At 48.7% G+C, this 23,874-nt stretch overlaps 1 protein-coding gene across 8 annotated transcripts in view; it reads right to left on the bottom strand.

Annotated features, from left to right (window-relative positions):
* Nucleotides 1-21,841, bottom strand: part of Nr2c2 (nuclear receptor subfamily 2 group C member 2) — a 66,092-nt gene extending 44,251 nt beyond the window's left edge. For 3 of the 8 annotated variants that reach the window (XM_078033416.1, XM_078033414.1, XM_078033421.1), the window contains exons 1-2: nucleotides 20,685-20,953; nucleotides 8,019-8,102 (exon numbers count right to left, since the gene is read on the bottom strand). In XM_078033416.1, the coding sequence (XP_077889542.1) occupies nucleotides 8,019-8,078 (60 nt within the window). In that variant the 5' untranslated portion in view covers nucleotides 8,079-8,102; nucleotides 20,685-20,953. Of the gene's footprint in view, nucleotides 1-6,607; nucleotides 6,693-8,018; nucleotides 8,103-20,684; nucleotides 20,954-21,703 lie in introns of those variants that run through there. The other 5 variants (XM_078033415.1, XM_078033420.1, XM_078033417.1 and 2 more) reach the window with 5 other exon arrangements.
* Nucleotides 21,842-23,874: the final 2,033 nt, after the last annotated feature.

Genomic DNA, 23,874 nt, shown 5'->3' with positions numbered 1-23,874 from the left:
CCTGGCCTCCTGACATGTTAGTTGTGGTGAGATATTCACCGTCTATTTCTAAGAGAACAGAAACTCATGTTGCAGAGCCTTCACCCAGCACGCAGGAAGCACTCCTTAACAATCTCATGATAAATAAATTAGGGATATTTCTGGAGCCCCTTGAAGTCCATCAGTGAACAATGACAATTTGCTTTACAAGGACAAGTGCTTCCTGACTTCCAGTTAAACACAGAAAACATGTACATTTGCTACCCCCATTTCTTTACCAAATCACATTGCAGTAGGAGTAAATGAACAATAATAAAAAGGGCCCAAATGCACAAGGACACAAAGAGCAGTCGGGAGAGGAGGGGGTCAGACATGCTAAGAAACAGCAGATGGCCGAGTGGAAGCTGACCCAGCAGAATGGACACAGCTGCAGGGGCGCACACCGCCGAGGAGCTGGCCCATGCCCCCTCAGAGCCCTGAGAAGGCTCCGTCTAGGACTCTGGGGCTCACAGAAAGCAGGGCTCAGCAGGCTGGAAACCAGGGACCAGCAACCCCCCACCACACCGTGCCTCACTCCACTGCAGGAAACAGGAAGTCTGTGTGCAGACGAGCTGAGCAACAGGCCCCAACCCAGAGGCGACACATCTGCACAGTGAAGGAGCCAACCCTGATCCCTCCCTCCTCCAAGAGGTATGGAAAGGTGATGCGTCACCAGCTGCCAGGGTGGCAACTAAAAGACCACACGAACACAGAAATGCCTTTATCGGGGGTCAAGGACGGCTCAGGCAAGGGAAGAAAGGGAGGCAAGAGAGACAGCACCCCAGAAACCCCTCTATTATTGGGGAGAAGACATCCTGTAGGATATTGCACCCAAATAAGGCAGGGGACGGGATTTTGAAGAGTGCAGTGTTGCGTGGGGATGTCCTGTGGCCAGCAGAGTGACCGGCGTCTTGGCTAGTCACGCCCACCTCAGAGGCTGCGTGGGTCACAGGCAGAGCGAGAGGAGGGCGCGCTGTGGCGCTCGGCCCATCAGCAGCAAGGCCCCCACACAGCCCAGGGTGGCCCCGACAGTGACCTAAGGAAGGGGAACCCTCCACCCCGGCCCCCCTCCAGTGTCCTGTGCCACAGCTTTCAAACAGACAAGGACAGGAGAGCGGCAACAAGGCCCACACCTCTCAGACACGCAACTGGGGAATTCTTGCCTGGAAAAACTTGGACATTCGACTCTAGGAAAGCAACCTGCAGATGCGGCAGGGGCGTGGCGCCCAGCCCTGGGAGGAAAAGATGAAACGGGAGGAAACGAAGGCGCCAGCTCAAGGGTCCAGACTCCAGCTCGTCAGAAGTTCTAGAAAGAGTCTTGAACAAAATTCAGGAAGAAAGTCTCGGAGAGCTAGTGTAAAGCACTTTCCTAAAGCAGGAGGATGCAGATTTCTAAACCCAAAGAACCACCTGAGCCCTGAGCATCATGGATTTGAAAAACGCACCCACTAAGGGACAAACCGGGAACTTCAGAACCAAGGGCTAAAGAGACCATCTGAACAACGGGGGTGGGCAGCGGGGCAGGGCGGAGGCCCGAGGAGGAGGCTGCAGCTCCAGCACCGCCCAGGGGGAGGCGCAGGAGCGCCCCAGAGCAGCCTCAGCCCAGGGAGGCCTTCCAGAGAGAAGCAGCAGAGCGGCCTTGAACTTTCCAAAAGCAACACTCCAAGCTGAGAACGAAATGCCTTTGAAACGCTGAAGTAAAACCACTTTCAACTTCGGTTTCTATTCCTAAACCACCAGCTCAGCGCAGGAGAGTAAATAAGGGCAGGTTCAGATCTCAGACATCAAACACCACCGTGTCCCAGGCACCTTTTCCCAGGAAGCCACGGAAGCATGTTCTCCATAAAAAACAAAGAAAAAAAAAAAAGTAATGAAGAAACCAGGAGAAAGACAGGGACTCAAGGAAACAAAGAATCGAAACGAGAGAGAAGGGCCGACCAAGCCAGAAACACAAGCAGGAGCAGGGCAGAGGGCTGAGGAGGAAGGCTTCCACAGGAAAGCAGCGCCGGAACATTCTTCGGATGTCTCTGTATGGAAAATAGCAGAGAGTCTCGACGCCACCAGAGACACCAGGAAGCAGGTGGCACATCGTACAACAGCACCATGGCTCCTGCGGTGGACACATACAGTCTTATTGGGATGATGGAGAGAAGAGATGTGGGCATACGAGTCATTTAAACCATGAAGTTCCCCCATCCATGATGGCGAGTCAAGACCGATGAAGAAACAGAGGATCAGAGTAGACCTAGAACTATGAGATCAACTAAGCCATCAAACCTTCCCAAAGGGAAAAGCGCTCGACCACATGGCTTCACTGGGGAATCCTATCAAATACTTAAAGAAGAATTTCACCCATCCTTCCAACTCTGCCAAAAACTGAAGAGGAGGACTCTCCTAACTCATTTTATGAGGCTGGCGTCACCTGGTGAAAATGCAGACACAGGAGAACTGCAGCCTACCGTCACCAACCAATGACGACACAGTCCTCGGGGACACACCAGCAAACTCAACTCAGCATCGTGTTAAAGGAGCACGCAAGCGCGGCCAGGAGCGGTTTGCTAAAGACCGCAGGAGTGGCTCCAAACACCTGGACTCATCAGCCACACGCCCTATGGGTGTAATGAGGGAAAACCACCCACACAAGCCTCAGTTGATGGAGAAAAAGCAGCCTGAGAAAATCCTATCCCCTTTAGGATCAAGACGCTCAGCCAAGAAGGACCAGAGGAGATCACCTCCACATAGCAGGCCTGGCTGAAGAGCCACTGCTAATGGCAGTGCCTGTCAAGGACGGCAGACTGGGGGCTTTCCTCTAAGATCAGGGAGGGGCCAAGAATGCCTGCGCCTTGGCCACTTCTACTCAACACCAGGAAAGTTCTAGCCCAAGCAATCAGGGAAAAAAGGGGGCAGGGGCAGCCAAATGGGAAAGGAAGAGAAACTGTTTCCGTTTGTAGCCGATGTGATCTGATATGTAAGAAAGCTCTGTTAGAAACTCTAAGTTTGGCAAAGCTGCAGGATACAAAATCCACACACAAAACACCAGTCACCTTTCTTAACTCTGCACAATCTGAAGAGGAAATTAATGATTCCATTCACAACAGCATGAAAAGTAACAAGCCCAGGGCTGGGGTTATAGCTCAGCAGCAGAGCGCTTGCCTCACACATGAGAGGCACTGGGTCCCATACCCAGCACCACATGAAAATAAAGTAAATATAACAACCCAGGGGAAAAAAAAGACAGAAAACTACAAAACACTGCTATAACAGGTTAAAGACGCCATAAATGAAGTGGAAAGCTATCCCATGTTCATGGAGTTGGAAGACACAGTGTTGTCAAGATGCTGAAAATACCCAAAGCCACACTGATTCAGTGCAATGCCTATCAAAATCCCGATGATTTCTTTTCAGAAACACAAAAGTATATCCCAACATTCTGATGGCACCTCTAGGCATCATCTTGAAAAGCAAGAACAAAGCGACATGTCTCACTGATCACAAAACTTACTACAAAACAGTCTAGTTCTAGCATAAAAAGGACATATACAGAGATCAATTAAATAGAATAGATCCTAAACCTTGAGAATATTAAGCTAAATGAAATAAACCAGTCGCAAAATAACAAGCTCTGTGTGACTCTCCTTGAAAGCAGTCACATTCATAGGAAGCAGGATGGTGGTTGTGAGGGGCGGGGGGGGGGGCTGTTCACAGCAGCACTGCTCACAGTAGCCAAGAGGTGAAAGCAACTTAAATATCTATTGAAGGGTGGAGAGATATAAAAAATGTGGCCCAATGGAATATTAATCAGCCTTAAAAAAGGAAGGAAATTCTGACACACACTACAACACAGACGAACCTTTTGGACATTATGCTAAGTAATATGAGCCACTCCCAAAATAGGCGAGATTCCTAGAGTCGTCAGATGCATAGAAAGAATGGTGGGCAGCCAGGGCGCAGGGAAAAGGAGAATGGGTAGTCGGTGTTTAATGGGGACAGAGTCAGTTTGGGAAGATGAAGGAAGTACTGGCCACGGACAGCGGTGACTGGCAGCGGACGTGCACAGCAGTGTGGAGGTGCTCCACACCAGCCAGCGAGCTTTAAGATCCATGTATGTGCACTACTTGAACAAGAAAATGAAAACCGTCCACATGGTAAGAGGGCAGAATTCATCAAATTTGCTCAGCTTGACTGGGGTCTTGCAGGACATGGAAACCTGGAACCTGAGCCATAGCAGCTCTGTCCCTTGGGCCCCGTCCCTGCACTGGGCAAGCTGTGTGTGTAACACCCCAGTACATGGAAGCGACAGTTTAAGTTTTCTGCAGTGAAGATGTCAGAGTCTTCATGGTAAAAATGATAATAAAGGTGTAAGATTTGACTTTCTCCCCCAAGGCAGGATCTTCCTGTTCAGAGTGTCTGGCCACTGGGAGCCCCTTAGACGGCCTGGGGACCAGGGGAAAGCTTGGGCAGATCTATAAAGCCACCTCGTGACTACTGCAGAGACACATGCCACTTACAGGGTCGCTGTATGAGTGACTTAAGTCCTCCTGCTCATAGACGTTCAAAGTGCTTCAGCAAGTGAACTCCAAAGCTCCTAATTCAAAATATCTTAGAGCTGAGAAGTGCTCCTGTGCAGGTGACCCTGTGGGACAGCACCTGTGTATTTACATGTGTGCAGGCGTTTGTTTACATTTCTAGTCACCGAGAGAAACCTTAAATGTTTAAAAAGTACTGCAGCATCTTTAGAAAAAGAATCATTTCTTTCATAAATGAAAAGCAAAATTCGATACGACTCAAGGTCTCACTGCATCCGCTGCCAATTCTTATCTGTCAACTAATGAAGTTCCGTAGCTGACGGGCATTGGGGTTACACTGCAGCCAGCAGAGGAAGGTTCCCAATCTCTCTGCATCCTCGCGGACACTAATTCATTAATTCTAACCAATCTAATGAATGTTAAATGGTACTTATTGTGGCTTGGAGTGAAAATTAATCAAATAAAGAATAGAAAAGTGATAGGGAAAAAAATTAACAAATCCAAAAGCTTTGGTCCTTTGAGAAGATCAACAAGTCAACACTGAAAAACTTCCAGCTAGACTGAGCAAACTAGGGAGGAGACTCCAACTCCCACCGTCTCGAGGGAAGCAGAGACATTACTACCGACCCCACAGAAATGAAAAGGCTCAGGGCCAGCCCTGAGATCAGGCAACCTGGCTGCAGTCCCCACTCCTGACCACTATGCTAAGCTCTGAGTAACTGAATCGTTTTGACAGCAGACATCAAGCGGTTGTTTTGTACCATCCAACTTCCTGTTCTAGAAAGTTAATCCGGGGACTCTAGAGAAAGTCATTTACATAACCACCCACCGCTGCAGGAAAGGCATGCCACTGCTGGGCAGGGTGACACACGCCTGTGCTCGCAGCTACCTGTTCGGCAGGAGGATCGCCTGAGCCCAAGAGTTTGAGGCCAGCCAGGACAACACAGTGAGACCCCATCTCAAAACAAAGAGCATAACTTTAAAGAAAATAACAAAAACACAACAACCAAGTGCATAATTTTAAAAAGTCTGTTAAAGCTTACTAAACCTCTCTTACCTCACGTACAAGTCTTTAAACATTATTATTGGCACTTCCAAAAGCTCTTTACACATTACCTTATTGAATCCTCACACCAATCCTAAAGGACAGGTAGGTACTACTATCACTCTCACTTTCCAGCTCAGGAACCAAGGCACAACATCACCCACCCAGCAGGTGACAGGGCCTGGACTCCACCCGCCTGCCTGATCTCGGGGCCCACCGCTCCACGTGGGGGAACCCTTTCTACTTACTCCTCTGTGGCCCATCTCATGCACAGCCCCTCAACAGGGAATTCCTGGGGAGTAGCCCGTCCTGTCATCCGCCAGTACTCACTCCGGGCCTCCCCGCACCCTGCACCTATGGGAGAGAGGCACCTGCTCCTTCATGGTTCACTGACCAAATGAGCCACCGCACACTGACTGTTCAGAACTCTTCAACATGGATACTTTACTCGCCCCCCAATACTGTCTAGCGTTGAGATGGTCAACTCAAGGATCTCCTGCTCACTTCACGAATCTGATTATATGCAGCTTAAGTTCATTAAGCTCAAAATTTCCAACAACACACATACTTACCCCTTAAAAATAATAACGATGGGGAATGGTTTAAGTGGGAAGATTGTTCTTGCATGCAAAATGAACGATAACTTTTTTATTTATTTTTAGTAATGGGGAACAAACCCAGGGGAGGGGTACTTGAACCACTGAGTTGCATCTCCAGTCCTTTTTCATTTTTGTATTTTGAGACAGAATCTCACCGTGTTGCTCAGAGCCTCACTAAATTGCCAGGGCTGGCCTTGAACTTGGGATCCTCCCATCTCAACCTCCAGAACTGCTGGGATTATAGGTGTGCACCACTGTGCCCCACCCTATTCCTTTAACTCCAAAAAATGCATGTTTTGCCATGACAAACAATTGCACCAAGTTAACACATGAATTTGCATTGTTTGAAGGAAATCAGGCATTTGGCAGAAAATTTTAGCTAGCAAATTGTTTGAACGTATAATTCAGAACGTATTTACCTATTTTAACTTCTCTCAAAGAACTGATAGCCTTTTAGAGCAGCAATCCATATACTAGTCTCCAAATCAGCCTCAATGAGGAGCCCTATAAAATATAAAATAACCCTAAATATTTGAAAAAACAACTATTTTTGAGGTGATTAGTCCATTCATAAATTAAAGCAACATAAATACAAGCAGTTTAACATCAATACTTTCATATTGCTAATGGCCCTTTCCAAAATATTATATGAAATTTTTTTTTTTGAACTATTTTCTTTCATCTTCAGTTAACACTAACCTGCATTTGCTGGAGGAGGGGGTGTAACTACATATACTGTTGCCTTAAACTTAAGGATGGATCTAAAATTCTGAAAAATCTGCTATTTTTATTGGTTTAAATTAGCATGTATGTGCTTAGTTTTCGTTTAAAAACAATCCTTTGTTTGTTCCTTGGTAAATCTGTGTCTGCCTTAGAAACTAATCAAATGCAAACCTGAATCCTTCCCATGGCTCTTGGTTACCATAACCCATGGTTAACTGAAGGAGCTTTGAAAAACATGCACAGACCTGGGTTAGAATCTCTGCTGGGCGACAGCGTGCCCTTGGCCAACTACATGTCTTTGAGCCTTGGTTTTCTCACCTATGAGGACAAGAATAATAGTACCAATCTCAAAAGGTCATTGTGAGAAGAAGATCTGGTACAGTGGACACACGCTGTGTTATGAATGATGACAGATTAACTCGGCTTTTCAAGGTCTGGCCTGGATTACCTCGTTTACACCACAAGCTGCCCCCACATACCAAGCTGATGCCTCAGCTCCTTTACATAAATGTTTGACTTAAGTTTCTTCCTAGAATCTGGCACAAAATTCTCCACCTCACTCACTCGGGTCTGTGTGTCCAGTGCTTGCTTGTCATTCAAGACCCACCTCCAGGCTCACCGACCTCCCGTGGAGTGACATTTCTCAATCCCTGTTTACAGTCACTCCATAACCAGGCCTCGTGAACACTGAAGGAAGAACTCTGACTCGTTCTCCTCCATGTTTCTCAGCACTTAGGACAATGGCAGATGGCCAATTACTGCTGAATGCCCAGGCCTCCACCATTTGGTAGTATTGACCAAGTGTTAGGCGTGAGACAGGAAGGCCAAGCCTTTGAGTTACAACTATGCCCACGAGTCTGGTAAGAGTCAGACTCTTTGGGGCTTGCGGCAAACTTTCAAGTCACTGTAATGTGTATGCAGCCGTCCTGTTCAAGCAGACAAATGCTACGCTACGCCATCTTAACACTTTCTTCCACAGCATCCTGCTCTGGATTTGGATCACGTGACCATGTCCTTGGGACCATTTTGAAATAACAGAGCACACCGATTTTTTCTTTCCTTTCAACAGCAAGGGTACCAGCTATGGTGCTAGTCCCCGTCACTCACCTCAGCCACCTGCTGGGTCCCCACTCTGTGCTGAACCAGCCCCTCCATATTTGTAGCCATGGTGAAGCAAGATCATTAGAGAACCTGTTTGGAAAAATGCAGCAACTTCTATCAGGTGGGAGAAACCAGGCTACGTGAAAAATACTACTAATCAAAATTCATCGTTGGTGCCATCTGACCCGGGCTGCGCCCTCTATAGCAGGCCAAGCCGACGGGCAAGCAAAGCGTATCTGAGTACGTGGCACCAGCGTCTTCAATTACAAGTACCGAAATTAATTTGTAGAAACATTTCAATTTGGAAACAAAGCCTCCCCAGGTAAACAGATGAAGACGACTCTGAAGTTTAATTATCACATCTTCTGGGCTGTAAGGGCTTGGGCTGCCTCTCGGGGAGGTGGGAATTACACACACCTTTTTGGATAGCTCTGTCACCGCAGGCTGGATAAGAAGGCGGCCATATGAGAAAGGTGTGAGATCGACCCTGGACAGAGCGCCAGAGCGCTATCATCAACTGTGCTTCTGTCACTGGTGGCAACCACAGAAGCAAAACCTGCCCAGGTGTCACACACCTCACAGGTGCAAAGGCGGACACCATGACAGAGAACGGGCTGATGAGAACCGTGCACCCATAAACTTACTAACTTACAGTTTAAAAGTTCTCAATGAAGAGAGAACCAGATAATCCAGCTCTCTGCTAAGAGGAATAAAATGTAGCTGGGCATGGTGGTGGCGCACAACTCTAATCCCAGAGACTGGGGGCTGAGGCAGGAGGATCTCAAGTTCAAGGCCAGCCTCAGCAACTTGGCAGACCCTGTCTCAATATAAAAAAGAAAAAGGGCTGAGGTGTGGCTCAGTGGTCAAACATCCCTGGGACCAATACAACAAGAAGAAAGATCTGATACCACCATCTGGAAAAACTGAAGAAAATCATTTGATGATCAAAAAGTGTGTCAGCCTGGCTCAGGGTGACTGCTTATGAAGTCGACTCCTGGTCCCTTCTGGTCAGGAGCAGTCCCCTGTTCCCCCAGCACTTTCCAACAACTCTACCACAGAAAATCCTGGACCAAGGGAGTCCCACTAGACTTAATTCCTGGAGAATTCACTAGGGACTGCACAGATCTCTTGCTTAACAGGAGAACAAAGCTCTGGGGATTTATTCCCAGGATTCGCACATGAAAACTACACGGCATCACCACGCGAGCAGTGTACACAGATGCTCTTCCACAGTCACAGCCTGGGCCCCCAGAACACGTGACTTTACAAAAGCACTTTCCTGCGCTGGCATCCCTCAGGATTGTCCTACCCACTTTTAGCCACTTCTATCATAACTCTCCGTCCGATTATTTTATCTCCAAAATGGAGAGAGAGAAATGAGCGCATGAAACTGTGACCAACAAGTATCAAAAGATCTGGCTCTGGCCTTCAGGGTTTCGTCGGAACCCTGTAAGAGCTGCGACACCAGGCCACCAACAGCAGATTGGGCTCTACTGCGGGGTCAGGTGGGAAGCTGGGGGGGGGTGGGGTCTGCTGTTCATTCTTTTCCTCTGGAGTTTCCTTCCACCCTTCCCGCCCTGTCCATCTTTCCTTTCTTTCTGGGGACTGCATCCAGGGCTCCTGCATTCTCCCAGCAAGCTATAGCCCCAGCCTATTTACTCTTTTAATAAGGAGTTCATTTTTTTTTTTTAAAGTTTGTTTTTAGAAGGAAAAAAACAAAACAGACAGAAACACATTAAATGTTTTTTCATTGCTACAATTTGTTTCCAACTAAGAGAGAAGGAGGGAAAAAGCACCCCTTTCCATGCACCAGAAACCTGAATGGTGTTAAGAAAACCCACAGCCGGCCCGAGAGGCCACACAGCAAGGACGCCACACACGGAGCTGTAGCTGGCGACTATCACTTGTTAGATGCTAGCATTGTTTCCAATTGTACTTTGATATAAGAAGTATGTGGACTTGCGTATTTCAACATTCTGAGGGAAATATTAAAGATTATGGAAACAACAATTCTAGAGAATCACATCTTTCCGTTAGGTTTCCCTAAAAGAAGTGGCTTGATGTTGAAGTTCTGAGTGGAAGTCAATTTTACAGATGACTGCCCAACATCATGGAGCCTTAGTAACTCGGAAACCTTTATGGCACATTTTAAATTTGCAGGACCAATTAACTTCAGATAGGGTTTGGAGCCTCCAGATAATTCTAAAAGCCAGAGACTACAGATATTAGGCTACAGAATAGTAGTAGGAAGCCTGTTTAACTTAGAAAGGGTTCAGTATTCTGAATACTCACTATTGTGATCATCAGCGGTAGTTGTATTTGGGTACTGGGAACTAACTCGGGCTGCTTTACCACTGAGCTATTATTTCCAGTTCTTTTTTGAGCCTGGGTCTCTCCAAATTGCTAAGGATGGCTTCAAACTTGTGATCCTCCTGCCTCAGCCTCCCGAGTTGCTGGGATTACATGTGCCCCTGCACCTCGATATTTATTGATTATAAAAGTTACAGATATTTTCCTCCTTGGCTCATCTACTTATGTTCTTTAAGGTGTCTTTCCCTATAACCCTGCCCAGGAGCTAGGGATGGAACCCAGGGCCTCATATATGCTAGGAAAGTCCCCTACCACTGAGATCAGTCCCCAGCCCTTTAAGCTGTCCTCTGACAAACAAAGATAATAATGATGTTGGGCTGGGGCTGAGGCTCAGAAGTAGAGCGCTCGCCTAGCATGTGTGAGGCCCTGGGTTCAATCCTCAGCACCACATAAAAATCAATGTGTTCATCTACAAAAAATAAAAAAAGATAATGATAATGCTGAATTTACCAGCATTTTCTTATATAGCTTATACTTTTATGGTTAAGAAAGTTCTGTCCTACTGCACAGTTGCATGTTTTCTTTATATATATAAATGTTAAAGAATTCTTGCTCTGACATTTAAAATTCCTGATCCATCTGCAAATTGATCCTCAAGTTTGATGAGTAAGACTCTAGATAATCATTTCTCCAGCGCCATGTACTGAACAATATTATTTTCCTATCTGACACAAATCACATGTCCCTCCGTATGTGGACATAATCCAAGGTTCTCAACTTTATTTTACTATTGTTCCACTTATCTCTGTCACCACCATTATCTTATTACAGCAACTTTATAATACATCTTATCTCTGGAAGGACAAATGTCCCCTGCCAACTTCCTGGGCCATCTCAAATGCCTTTCTTTATACACTTGAATGGAGCCAACTTTTCTTATAGACTTGAACTCTGACAATTTCTGATTTCAGAGTTGGGTTTCTGCCTCTGAAACAGCCATGACCATCATCAACAGAAGCTTTAGAGGTGCTTAAAAAATGAACAAGGAGGAATGTGCACCAATTAGAAAAACAGACACAAAAAGAGAAATTAAAAGAGAAGCTAAGGCCTTCAACATAAAGACTGAAATCCAATCAGAGCAGATGTAAGAGATGCTTTCAATACAATATTTTTTTCATTACTTTTTTTTTTGGTACCAGGGATTGAACCCAGGGGCACTTCACCACTAAGCCACATCCCCAGCCCTTTTTATTTTGGAAACAGTCTTGATAAATGACTGAGGCTAGCTTTGGACTTGTGATCCTCCTGCCTTAGCCTCCCAAGCTGCTACGGATCACAGCAGTCACCACTGATCCCGGCCCATTTCATTACTTTTAAAAATGGCATAAATTATATCCTATCTACAGATGTTTCTTTTTCTAGGATATCACAACGAAAGTAGTAAAATGAAACGCTTAAGTGATACTAGAAAGGGGAAGGCTGTTTAATCCAAGCCCATTCAGAAAAAAGTTTGGGGAGAAGCCTCCCCCTCCAAGAGCTTGTTCACTGCAACAGGAAAGGGGATGCCATCAACTAGGGGGTGTCCCCCTTGAAGCAGCTCAAGGAACAGTGGGTTGTGTCTATATGTAGTTTAAAACGTTAGAACAGCATAATCTTATCACTGACATCTGGGGGGAAAAAGCCCTATTATTTTGATGCCACCAACTGAAGAAATAAAGCTTTTAGAGACGACCTCTTGGCTTGTGGATCTATGTAAAATGAGCTTGATGACAAATAGTACTTGCTAAGAGGTAGCTATATACATGGCATTCTTTATTTATTTAATTTTATACTGGGAATTGAACCCAAGGGTGCTTTACCCCTGAGCTACATCCCCATGGTACACACCTGTAATTTCAGCAACTTGGAGGCTCAGTTAGGAGGATCATAAATTTGAGGCTAGCCTCAGCAACTCAGCTAGACCGTGACTTAAAAGAAAAATAAAAAGGGCTGGGGATTTAGGTCAGTGGTAAAGTGCACCTGGGTTCTCAACCCCCCCAAAAGAACATGATAGGCATCATAAACTTACAGGTTAGCAGTTACCTGTTCAGTTCCCTAATCTTCAAAGATCACATCCACACACAATAATGTTCCTAGAAAAGAACCCAACTAGTTTCCAAAAAAGATTTAGTATCTCAGGTTAAAAACTGATCCAGAAAAATCTTCCTCCAACAGTTTTAAACTGAGTCCAACTACCTTCAGCAATCCTTACTAAGAAACAGCTATTAACTAGCAAGGAGCTGACTGCTGAGCAGCAGCAAGAACAGCAAAAGAACAAGGAGTCCTCATCCGTGATGAACTTGAGGGTACCAAGAACATCTCTGCAAGGCTAACAGTCTCAAGGAAGAAGCACCGCCCTCTGCCCCTGGGAGCCAATCACACTGCTAGGAGAGAGGGCTAGACCAGCACTGAAGGGTGGAAAAGCAGCAAGCAGAGAACGGGAGGAGCTCTAAGCAGAGCCGGCAGCTCATTTACACCTGGCAGGTAGTTCTGAGGAAGGAGGGAGGTCTGAGCAGCAGCAGGCCTCCTGCTGAGGAACGACTGGAGAGGGGAGTGGCAGAGAGGCTGAGGCTGTTACAATGGAGAATCAGTAGTTCAGCCAAAGAACCCGTGTCTGCATCTGCAGATGCCTGCACCCAGCAAAGAAAAACAGGAGGCTGATTAGGAAGCACGGGCAGCCGCCAAGGCTCAACATGAAGGAGGTTCTTAAGCTTAACTTGAACTAATGAGTTTGTCTGGGTAGCACAAGAATGACACCCGGACACAGAACACAAAACAAAGTCAAGGGCTAGGGTGACACAGTGGCAGAGCACCTGCCTAGAAGTCACTCCCAGTATTGCAAAACAAACCAACACCAAACCTGTAACAAGGGCCACAGGATGACCCCTTCCAGGCTCACAGGGACAGCCGAGGAAACCCTGCAGGCCTGGTAGAGGAGGGCGCCAGAGCTCAATGCAGTGACACCTGGGCTCCCGCTGGGGACACCTGAATCTCCACTCAGTGGCCAGGACAGCACAGCTGTGCTCTCCCTGGGCAGGGCCAGGAGTCAGTGTCCCCATTAATAAAGTCCCTTGTCTTCATTGATAAATGCAATGAGCCGTCTTGGCCTCACAATCAACTGACTGAAATGTCCCTATTTATGGACTGCGTGGCCCTGGTCACACAGCATTCAGAAAGCACACTGTCTGGGAATTCTCTCCTCTAAACAAGTGTCCTGGACTCAGGCACAAAGCCAAAACATGCAATGCACAGCGGCTACCATGGAGGGGACAGCACCACTTTTACTTTCTAAAGGAAAAAAAAGAAAAAAAAGGCAGTAGCCCAAACTGTAAAATGTGTATTGTAATTAGGACTAGGCGCCTCATTTAACATAAGATCCACGTGAAATTTAATTATACGTGTATTATATGGAAACACCAAGCGCATTTGTAGTTCACTGTTAAGTAGCGCAACTGAGCAAAAATAAAAAACGCTGAATTAGGACAAAAATCTCGGATTTTTTATATTTGTTTTTGGTCCCAGGGATTGAACTCAGGGGTGCTTGATCCCTGAGCCCCGTCCCCAGCCCTTTTTCTATTTTATTTAGAGACAGGGTCTCAGTAAGTTGCTTAAGGCCTTGCTAAATTGCTGAGGCTGGCCTCCAATTTATAATCCTCTTGCCTCAGCCTCCCAAGCCCCCAGGGATTACAGGCGTGTGCCACTGGGCTGGGCTGTCTTTACAATTCAGTGGCATTAAGCATATTCACACTGTGGTACAGCCATCCCTGCCACCCATCTCCAGCTTCACAAATATTTTAAAGTAAATCAATACCCAATAACTATTCACAGAATACCAGAGATGGAATTTCTCAATAGGTGTTAAGTATTCAGTATAATTTAATTACATTGTAATTGTCAGAAGCCTTCGTGAGACAATAAAAATTGACCAACTTGGATAGACAGGAACAAAATGAGAAATACGTAACCCCAGACTCGAAATCCTAGATCAAAACTCGAAATAGAAAATAAAAATCAAGTGGCAGGTTAACAGAATACAAATATTCATCAACAGAAAAAAAATTGCTCATGGGGATGCCTCTGCGTTCAAGTTCAAGCACCACATCCTGTCATCAAAACTGTTACTTTTAGACTCAAAGATGACTTGGCTTTTGGGTCCCAGGCTTTCTTACCATTGTGCCCCTCCAGGGGACACTGGTCAGTGGGTGCTGAGGCGGCAGTGGGGTAAGGAGGGAACGGCAGGGAAGAGGAGCCACTGTCACATACCTGGAGTCCTCTGCTACCGGGACAGTTTTACAGTTGTCTGCGTGGAGACTTCTACAGTGAGTCACTGTACACTAGAGGATCCTTTCTTATCCTACCCAGAGCCAAGAGCCAGCGAAACATGGACTCTTCACTTCTCTCCCTGCGAGTCAGGGCTGGATGGAGGGAGGGAGAGCAGGGACCTTGTGGCTTTGTGGGAAACCAGGCATGATTTACCCTGTGGCAGGCCTTAGGAGGAGGCTTTATCAGTCCCACCTACCAGATGGAATCAGCCTCATAGAAACAATTGATTTAAAGTCATCCAGGGTGGGGCTGAGGTGGGGCGCTCACCTAGCAGGCACGAGGCACTGGGTTCCATCCTCAGCACCACATGAAAATAAAGATTGTGTGCACCTAAAACTAAAAAATAAACATTAAGAAAAAGTAAAAAAGAAAGTCATCCAGCTAGCAAAGCAGGAGGGGAGGAGTCCAACTCATACCTCTGACTCTAAGAATCACAAAAATCCCCCTCGATCACATGCCCTTCAAAACCATTTTTCCAAAAAAGAAAAATCAAGGAGGAAATGCAAAATAAAAGTGACAGGCAGCCAGTTAATTATCTAAGGGAATGAACTAAAGGTACGTCATTTAAAAACTGATTTACACAACTGCTGATTCCTAAATATGTGACTTAGGCTTCAGGACTGCTGACCAGAAATTTCAGACCCAGCTCCACTCCGGTTGTACCCTGACAGTTTATCAGGCACTTGAATAAAACCTTGTCCGTATGGTAATCACTGTGACATGCAAATACGAAGCCCACAAATTATTAACAGTCTGATCAGTGTCCACCAACTGAACACACGTGTAAACACACTCAGGTCAGAAAACATTACCAGCACCCAGATGTTCCGGGTATATCCCAGGTCCACTGGCATTAACATCTTTCTCCTCCTGACTTCTAATTTCCATGGGTTCATTTTGCTTGGTTTTTGAGCTGTATATAATATATATCTGCCTTTTTTTTTTTTGCTCAAGGTGATTTGTGATAACCATGAGTGGTTAATCCATTTTCATTACTATATAGTATTCCGGTGTGTGTGACTACGCCACGATCTTTTCATCTACAATTGTTAGACATTTTGATTGTTCCTAGCATGGAGCTCTTATGCTCACTCCTGTGAACATTCTCATCCATGCCTTGTGATGTCCTGCCATCCTCTGTGCATTTACAGTTTTTCTCATTTTCACCCTTTGTTTTGGTTTGGGTGCTGGGGACTGAACCCAGGGCCTCCCACGTGTCAAGCACGAGCTCTACCAACTTCACCCCAAGTCTTTTACTTTTAAAAACTGTCCTGCACATCTTCAGAAAAGAAACATGCATCATAAATTTAAATTTTTAATCTCTTAAAAATCCCGTACTAAGTATATCAACAAACACATTCTAATTACCAGCCTTTTTAGATGAAGACTGACATACTTTGACATCTCCTTGGAAAAGCAATTAAAAGGTGACTTTTTTCAATAATTCCAAGGTATTCACCTCATCAACCTGGTTTAAATTAAAAAAAAAAAAAAAAAAAGGTGTTATTGCAGAAGCAATGGGAGAGCCACGGAGGAAAGGCAACAAGAGCAGTCCCCTGGAGTTCCAGGGCCGTCCAGTCTCAGCTCTTAGAGAGCTGCCCACCCCACACAGGCAGCTGCTGGGTGTTCCTAAGGGGCGTGTGTGGGCTGCTGGTAGGAAACTCAAGGTGTCCTGCACAGACCCATCAGCACTCATGTGAAAACCACCCAGCCCTCAAGTTGGAGTCTGGTCCCATCAGCCTCTCCCTCCTCCTGTCTCCAGCAGCTGTCCTGTTTTCCAGAAAATGGTGTCCTCTTGTACACCTGAAAATCTTGGAACCAAATTCTGTTTTACACATTAGTATTTCTAAAGTTCCAATCCTTGGGATTGTTGTAACTATGGAATAAAACGTTTCACCTCCTGTTAAAGGGCTTTAGGCCTCGTATTAGCAGGAAGCACTTGTTATTACCTCTTAAAAAAAATAATAATCACGCTCTGCCCTCAAGGCTGGCTTGTATCAATACAGGCTTCCAAGAGTCTGGGAGGAGGCCAGCTGAGGTCTGAACCAACCTGCTGCCTTCATACCCCAGCAGCTGCCCATCACCCCCTATACTCCCAGGCTTCCAGATGCCAGGCCTCAATCTGCTTCCACCTCCTTTTAACAAAGGTCCATGCCAAGACCCTGACCTGGGCTTCCATTCCCTGTTCCCCACGCAGCCAGCCCCAGAGCTGCTCTGCCATCTGCACTCCAGCACTCAGGTACTGAGGACAGGAGAATACCTGCCAGAGGTAGGTGACAAAGGGACACAAGATAATACAGGACAGGGAATGACAATCTTAGCCTCTAGGCAAGTCAGGTTGGAGGCAAATAAACCTCCATGAATCAAGAGCAACCTCATTTTTCAGGGTGACAGGAGCGTGAACACATCCTTCATGTTAAAGGTGATGAGCGCACTTGGAGGGAACTGCGCTGTTGAAGGTCCTTACAAGCAACAATAAAGCACAGAGACCAAAATCTTTTGGAGGACTCTGCATCAGGCTTGAGGGAGGACTCGGTGAACTCCATGAGCACTTCCCACGCAGACCCGAGCCACCCTTCAGATCCCCCCACGCAGAGCTTGCCGAGGGGACGCCCACTCCAGGAGACGCTTGGGAGCCAAAAATCAGCCTCCAGTACTCAGGCAGGGGACTCGGTACACACTCCCAAAGGGGATCAACTCCACAGAACTTGGAGACACTCAGGCACCTGGAGACAGGAGACCAGTGGGCTCAGGTCAAGGTTAAAAGTGGGGTCATTGTACACAGGCCACTTCTCTCATTTTCAAGGTCATCTGGTCAGCCTTTGCCCCACCCCCAGTCTCAGGGTTGACTTCCTACTTCCAGGTTACAAACAGGGAAGGTCTATGCCTGGAAGAAGCCACAACCCAAGATTCTGGAACCAAGTCTTCCTGGCCTCCACAGCCCAAGCTCTTTGCCCTGGACCACACTGTCCCTTGACACTCCAAAGACGAGCTTATAAACCCTTCAGCTAGTGCCCAGTGGCCCACTCTGAAGTCCCAGCTTCCTAGGAGACTGAGGCAGGAGAATCACCGGAGCCCAAGCGTTCAAGGCCAGCCACGTAGCACAGTGAGACCCTGTCCTAACAACAACAACAACAACACACACACACACACACACACACACACACACACACACACACACAAATACAAAACTTCCCAGAGGAAGTTGTTGCAGGTAGGGGTTTTCTTTGTTTCTATAAAGACATGATCACGAAAAGAAAACATCAACGTCATCATGAACACAACTACTGAAAGCAATAAATACATAATTTAAGCTGGGTGCAGTGGCACATGCCTGTAATCCCAGAGACTCAGGAGGCTGAGGCAGGAGGATGCAAGTTCAAGGCCAGCCTCAGCAAGTCCTCACCAAGTCCTTTTTATTTTTTGTTTTGGACCCTGTCCCAAAACAAAAAATAAAAAGGACTTGGTGGTAAAATCCCCTGGGTTCCATCTCCAGTACCAAAACAAAAAGAAAGAATGAAACTTAATGGTATAAAACAATATTTTTAATAAACCATCAGTTCTTTGGTTACCCTGAGTAATTAGTTCAAGGAATCAAGTGTTGAACAAATGACAATCAAAATTCCTTGAACAGGATGTAAAAGAAACATACAAAACTATGGATGTTTTTGGTTAAAAAAATATTTTAAATTTATATGTTATGTAAAATAAGAAAATACAATACAAATGTTCTATTTACCAGACTTTCTGGTAGAAGCTTAACATACATCCTGCAGCTTTTAACCTTAGGTAGCCAAATAAAAGGCGACTTTCAATAATTTTATTGCATGAAATCAATTTACTTTTGGAAAAATAAATATTTATAATTAGGCTACAGAGACTTTCAACTCCAACTCTGTAAAACTACTAAAACTTGTTCCCTGCTGTGATAAAGAAAAAAACGACTGAAATTTTTTACTTTCAGAAAATGATATTAGCTTGGTGCTTTGTTTCTTCAAATGAATTAAATGACACAATTATATATGGGTTATTTGTTCACATATGAATTTACTAATTCTCATGTAATTAAACTTATAATTCAATTAATAAACTATTTCCGACATTAAAAAATAAAAATAAATCAACAAATAGGGAAAAAGGATTTGAATGGGTCATCTCATCTGTAATGACATCTCTGAGTGGTGGCCTATCAGTCAAGAACCACTTCTTAAATGCATCCAAATATCTTGAGAGTTATTGCTGGGAGTGCTAATTGAAATAGCACATAAAAAGGTAAAAGGTCCGCATTAACAGGCAGCAGCTTAGTTATTGGTGACATCATTAATTGACAATTCATTCACTCAACAAACATGCCAGGGATTCTCCTAAGTGCTGGATAGGTAAAGGTGACTCCTTCAGGTACTCCTCCTCTCAAAGCTTAGAGAGTGGTCAGAAGGCATTAAACCTAAGAAGACATTAAACAATTACATAATGGAGTGTGCAATTTCAAAGTGAGACAGAGGCTACAAAGAAAGGGACGAAATATGAAGCAAAAGATCTGATCTAGTCTGGCAGTGGCAACCAGGGAGGACTTCCCTGTAGGGGAGGCTTTTCTGCTTAAGCAGAGAGCTGCAAGACAAGGAGTCCAGGAAAGAACCAGAGGGGCAGGCTTCCGAGTATTTCATGGTGAAGGCCCTGCAGGTCAGAGGGTAGGGCAGAAGGTCAGCCACCCTGTGGAGGAACTGAGGGTAGGCCAGGGTGTCTGGAGCACAGGAACAGAGGAAGGACTATGTTACATGGGTTCTAGTGGGACGGGAACCAGGCTAGGTTCCAAAGAGTCCTGGGAAGTACTCTATAATTTTGTTAGCACTATTACATTCCATACTTTGTTTTCAATATAAACTTGAACTTGATGCCACACCTAGCTGAACAAAAGCATTCAATCTCAGTGTTCTGACCAGTGCGTCTGCTCCTACACCACACCACCTATAAATTTCATTGCTGATATCACTTAACTAGTCCAAGGTCTATAAAGTCAACCACTGCTCCGTGACAACCACCTCCTACTTTTTAAACTGAGTTTTTAACTATGTTCCAGGCACTTTTCTAAGCTCTCCACTTACATTAACTCATTTAATCCTCAATTCCAGACAGAAATGTCTTATTATGGTTCAGACAAGGATACTGAGGCTCAAAAGTAACCTCTAGGCACAACCACACTGCTAGTAAGCGTTGAGCTGTCAGCTCCAACACTTAGTTTTGCCTAAAACCGACTTCGCATCCGTGCCTACACCTGGCCAGTGTGTCAGAGACGGTGGCACTTCATACACGGGACCATGTTATACAAACTTGAGGATCGTCTTAGCCACCTCTGTATCCCCCCCGCCCCCCCCCGCCCCCGCCCCCCCCGCCCCCCCCCACCTGGGGGATGAGTGGGGCTCAGCAAATATGTGCCCAAATGAAGGTGGACAGAAGGGGCTGGCGAAGGATGTGAACCCGAGGTAAAGTGACTTCCTGAGGCTGTCCCTTCACGGCAGGGACTCACTTGCAACTAACCTCAAGACCGCACTTTCCCGGTCTCTTACTGTCAAACTGCAGATGTGCTGCATTACCCAGCGACAGTCACAGCCTCTGGCCTGGGGTAGAGGGGGATCACAGGACAACGACCTAGCTCCAGGCACCTTCCAGCCAGGCCTGGCCGGCCCTCCGAGACCCCCCAGCTCCTGTGGCTGGCGACCCACCGGGCGCCTCCATTGGAACCGGGCACCCTCACGGTGCAAGCTGAGCCAGTGCCCGGGCCTCCAGCTCCTCCTCCGGGTCCCCTTTGGGGTGTTTTCGTCTAAGTCCTCCCACCCGCCCGCGGTCCCGTGGGTGGCGCCCAGAACTTCGCTGCCCGCCGTCCCGAGCCCGCGGAGCCCGGGGCCCCGCACTCGCCACTCGCTCCCCCAGGCCCACGCGCCCCACTCCGGGCGGCTGGGGACAACACGGCCACTCTGCAGCCCTCGAGCCCCGCAAACCAACCTGGGAAGGGCCGTGGGGTCCGGCCGGTCAAGCGCGCCCATTCTCCCCGCTGCACAGTCCATCAAACTGAGCCTCGGACAGCGGATCCGCCCAGGGCAGGGCCCAAAGCCCGCGCAGGAGCCCCGACAGGTGTCCGGGTTCGGAAACGCTGTCCCCACGAGGCCGCGCCGTGGACTCCAAACGCTTCATCACCTTTACCACTATTGTTCCCCGCCACCCGCGAGCGACGCGTTCCGGGCCCGGGGACGCTGCACTCCCGGCCCCGCCCCGCCCGGGCCGCGCCCCCAGGCGCCCCGCCCCCGGCCCCGCCCCCGCCGCCCGGGCCTCACGCCGCGCCCCGGCCTCTGCTCCCGCCCCGCCAGGGCGCCCGCGCCCCCCCAGGGGGAACGCCCTCTCCCGCCAGAGCCAATCATCAGAGCCTCGGGGGGCGGCGCCGCAGGCCCCGGCCCTCCTATCGGAGCACCCATTGGTCAACCCCGCTGTCACTCAGGAGGTCGCGGCCCGCACCCGCCTCCCTCCTTTTCCTCCACCCTCCCGTTCATCAAAAACGGCGGTTGGGCCGAGGCGACCGCCAACTGCAGGCGGGAAGCGGAGGGGCGAAGAGCAGGGGAGCGAGGGAAGGAGGGACTGCAGGGAGGAGGAGGAGAGATGGAGGACGAGGAGGAGGAGGGGAGCCCGGCCCAGCCGGAGCCGTCTCCATCGGGAACAAAATGGCGGCGCTGGCGGAGGGCCAACTGTGAGGCGGGGCCGCGGCCATTCCCCCTCCGCCCCCACCCTCGCGCCGGCCGGGCCGGTCAGGGGGAGCCCGCTCGCTCCGCTCGGCCGCGGGCGGGGAAGGGAGGGGAGCGGCCCGGCCCACTATGCAAAGCGGCGGGCGCCGCCGCCGCCACCGCCCCGTGGCAAAGGTAAAAGGGTCGAGTTCAGCAGCCGCCGCCGCCGCGGCGCCTCCATGTCCGCGCGCCAGGCCCGCCCCCTCCGCCGCCGGCCCGAGCCCGCCCCGACCCTCCGTTCAATTTTACCTCAGGATGGGGCGCCAAAGCGGCCTCGAAGCAGGTCCCGTGTCTGCGGCGGGCGGCCCCCGGCGCGGAGGGCAGGGCGCGGGGAGGCCCGGCTCCCGGCGTCGGCGGATGGCGGGAGCCCGGGGGCCGCGGGCTCGCGGGGCAGCAGGCGGGAGAGACGAGACGCCGCGGCGGGAGCGGGGGCGGCGGGGGCGGGCCCGAGGGCGCCGCCGGGGTCGCGGGGAAGGGGGGGTTTGTTATTGTTTTTGTCAGTGAAAGGTCAGAGTTCGTGACCCCGGTGCCGCCGCCGCCGCCGCCCGCGCGCTGGGAGGAGGAGGGCGAATGTTCTTCTTCCTCTTCCCAGCGCCAGCCTCGCCGCGGCGGCGGGGGGCGGGCGAGCACGCGATTGGCTGAGGCGCGCGCGCGCACCGGAACGCCGCGGCCGGCGCCCGGTCCATCCGGCCCGCGAGCGGCGGGCCCCGGCGGCTCCTCCCGGGCTCGGCGGCGGCGGGCGGCCGGGGAGCCCGCCGCTCAGACCGCGCGGCCGCCCGGGGTCCCGGGCCGGTCAGGGGAGGAGCCCGCGGCCGCCGCGCGCCGTTAGGCGGCCGGGCGAGGACCGCGCTCCCTGGCATCGCCGCCCCCGGGCCGCCCTGGTGGGAGCCGCGGGGCCCCGAGCGGCGCGGCCGAGTCCGCGGAGGCGGGCGGCGGGAGGGGCGTCCCGGGTGGACGCGGCGCGCTCTGGGCCTCGCTCGGTGCCGGCGTCTTTTGTGGGGATTTAAAGGTGCCAGGCCCAGAGCGCCCAGGTGACGCCCGAGCCGGGCCTCGTGGGCAACGCCCCGCACCTGGGTGGGGTTTTTTTTCTTGTTTTTTTAAAGCGAACCTCGCGGCTGAGCCTGCGCAGTCCGCGCCCCGCCCCTCCCCTCCGCGATCGGGACCCAGGAAAGGGGGGTGGTGTGCGCAGAGCAGCTTTGACCACAGCGGCGACGCTGCCCAAGGAAAATGTCGCGATCTGCCGCCTCTGGGGTCGTGGGGCTCGGGTTTGGGCTTGGCTCTTGTAGGTCAAAGCTTGGGAAGACGCGGGCACTTGTCCCCATGTCCCCGAGTGTCCAGTGTCCCCTTGCCTTGATCACCATGCTTCTGCAGGCTGCAGGTCCTGATCGATTTCCTCCCCTTTTTTCATTAGGAATAAATACTCCAAGATGACTGTTCTTAAACAGTACCTCTACCGATTTTATCAGGGTGATTCCTACTTTGATTTTGTCCATGATCCTAAAATACTTTATTTAAAATATTTTAACATATTTCTATCTTAAAAGGTTTCTCTTTGGTAGGAGGTGTTTTCAACACACCTGTTTCCCTTTCCACTCTGTTGTCACCTTGCAAGGTGCAGGAAAGAGCTGTATCCCTTTTTTTTTTTTTTTTTTGAGGATTTTTTTAATGTTTTTCAGTTTTCAGTGGACACAACATTTCCATTTTACTTTTATTTGTATGTGGTGTTGAGGATCGAACCCAGCATGCGTGCTACCGCTTGAGCCACATCCCCAGCCCAAGAGCTGTATTCCTAATATCCAGGTGACCCACACTCCATGGAACTGGAAGGGGCCTGGAGAGAATCCGGTGAAATCCTCTCTGGCAGGGAGATTTTTTTTCCTATTTTATCAGGGAAGTGGGTGAGAACCCAAAAGGGCAAACCTTGTACCTAAGGTAACACAATATTTGGAGGGTAAGTCCTTGTAGACATGGACTGCTTTGTGCACTTTTTCCAAAAATAAAAATTTAATGCTAAGTAGGCCTAGAGATGTGTGAACATCCATAACAGGTTATCAGAGGAACCTAGGGTGTTTTTTTTTTTAATCTAAACAGTCATGAATGTTTCAATGATTTATGATTTTCTAATCTTTTCACTTAATATTCTGTATAAACATGCATTCTCTTGAGGTGCAGAAACTTGTACAGAGAGAGTCCATGACCTGCCCAGGGTTGTAGATGCCTCAGTAAAGCCAGGGCTCTGGTGTACCCTTATGGTGTTAAATTTGCAATGAATCAGCTCACCTGATTGCCACATTTTGCAGTAGCGTTCAGGTAGGGCTCATAACCCTTGATTGACTTGGCCGTTTTTCCTTGCAGACAGATGCACGTGTGCATGCACCCAGGGACTGTGTGCTCCCTCAGGGCTGCACTGGGCTAATGCT

Source organism: Ictidomys tridecemlineatus, chromosome 16 (genome assembly GCF_052094955.1).
Source record: "Ictidomys tridecemlineatus isolate mIctTri1 chromosome 16, mIctTri1.hap1, whole genome shotgun sequence".
Classification (NCBI taxonomy): domain Eukaryota; kingdom Metazoa; phylum Chordata; class Mammalia; order Rodentia; family Sciuridae; genus Ictidomys; species Ictidomys tridecemlineatus.
The sequence above is the reverse complement of the archived record's forward strand: the minus strand, read 5'-3'. Positions and strand labels throughout refer to the sequence as shown.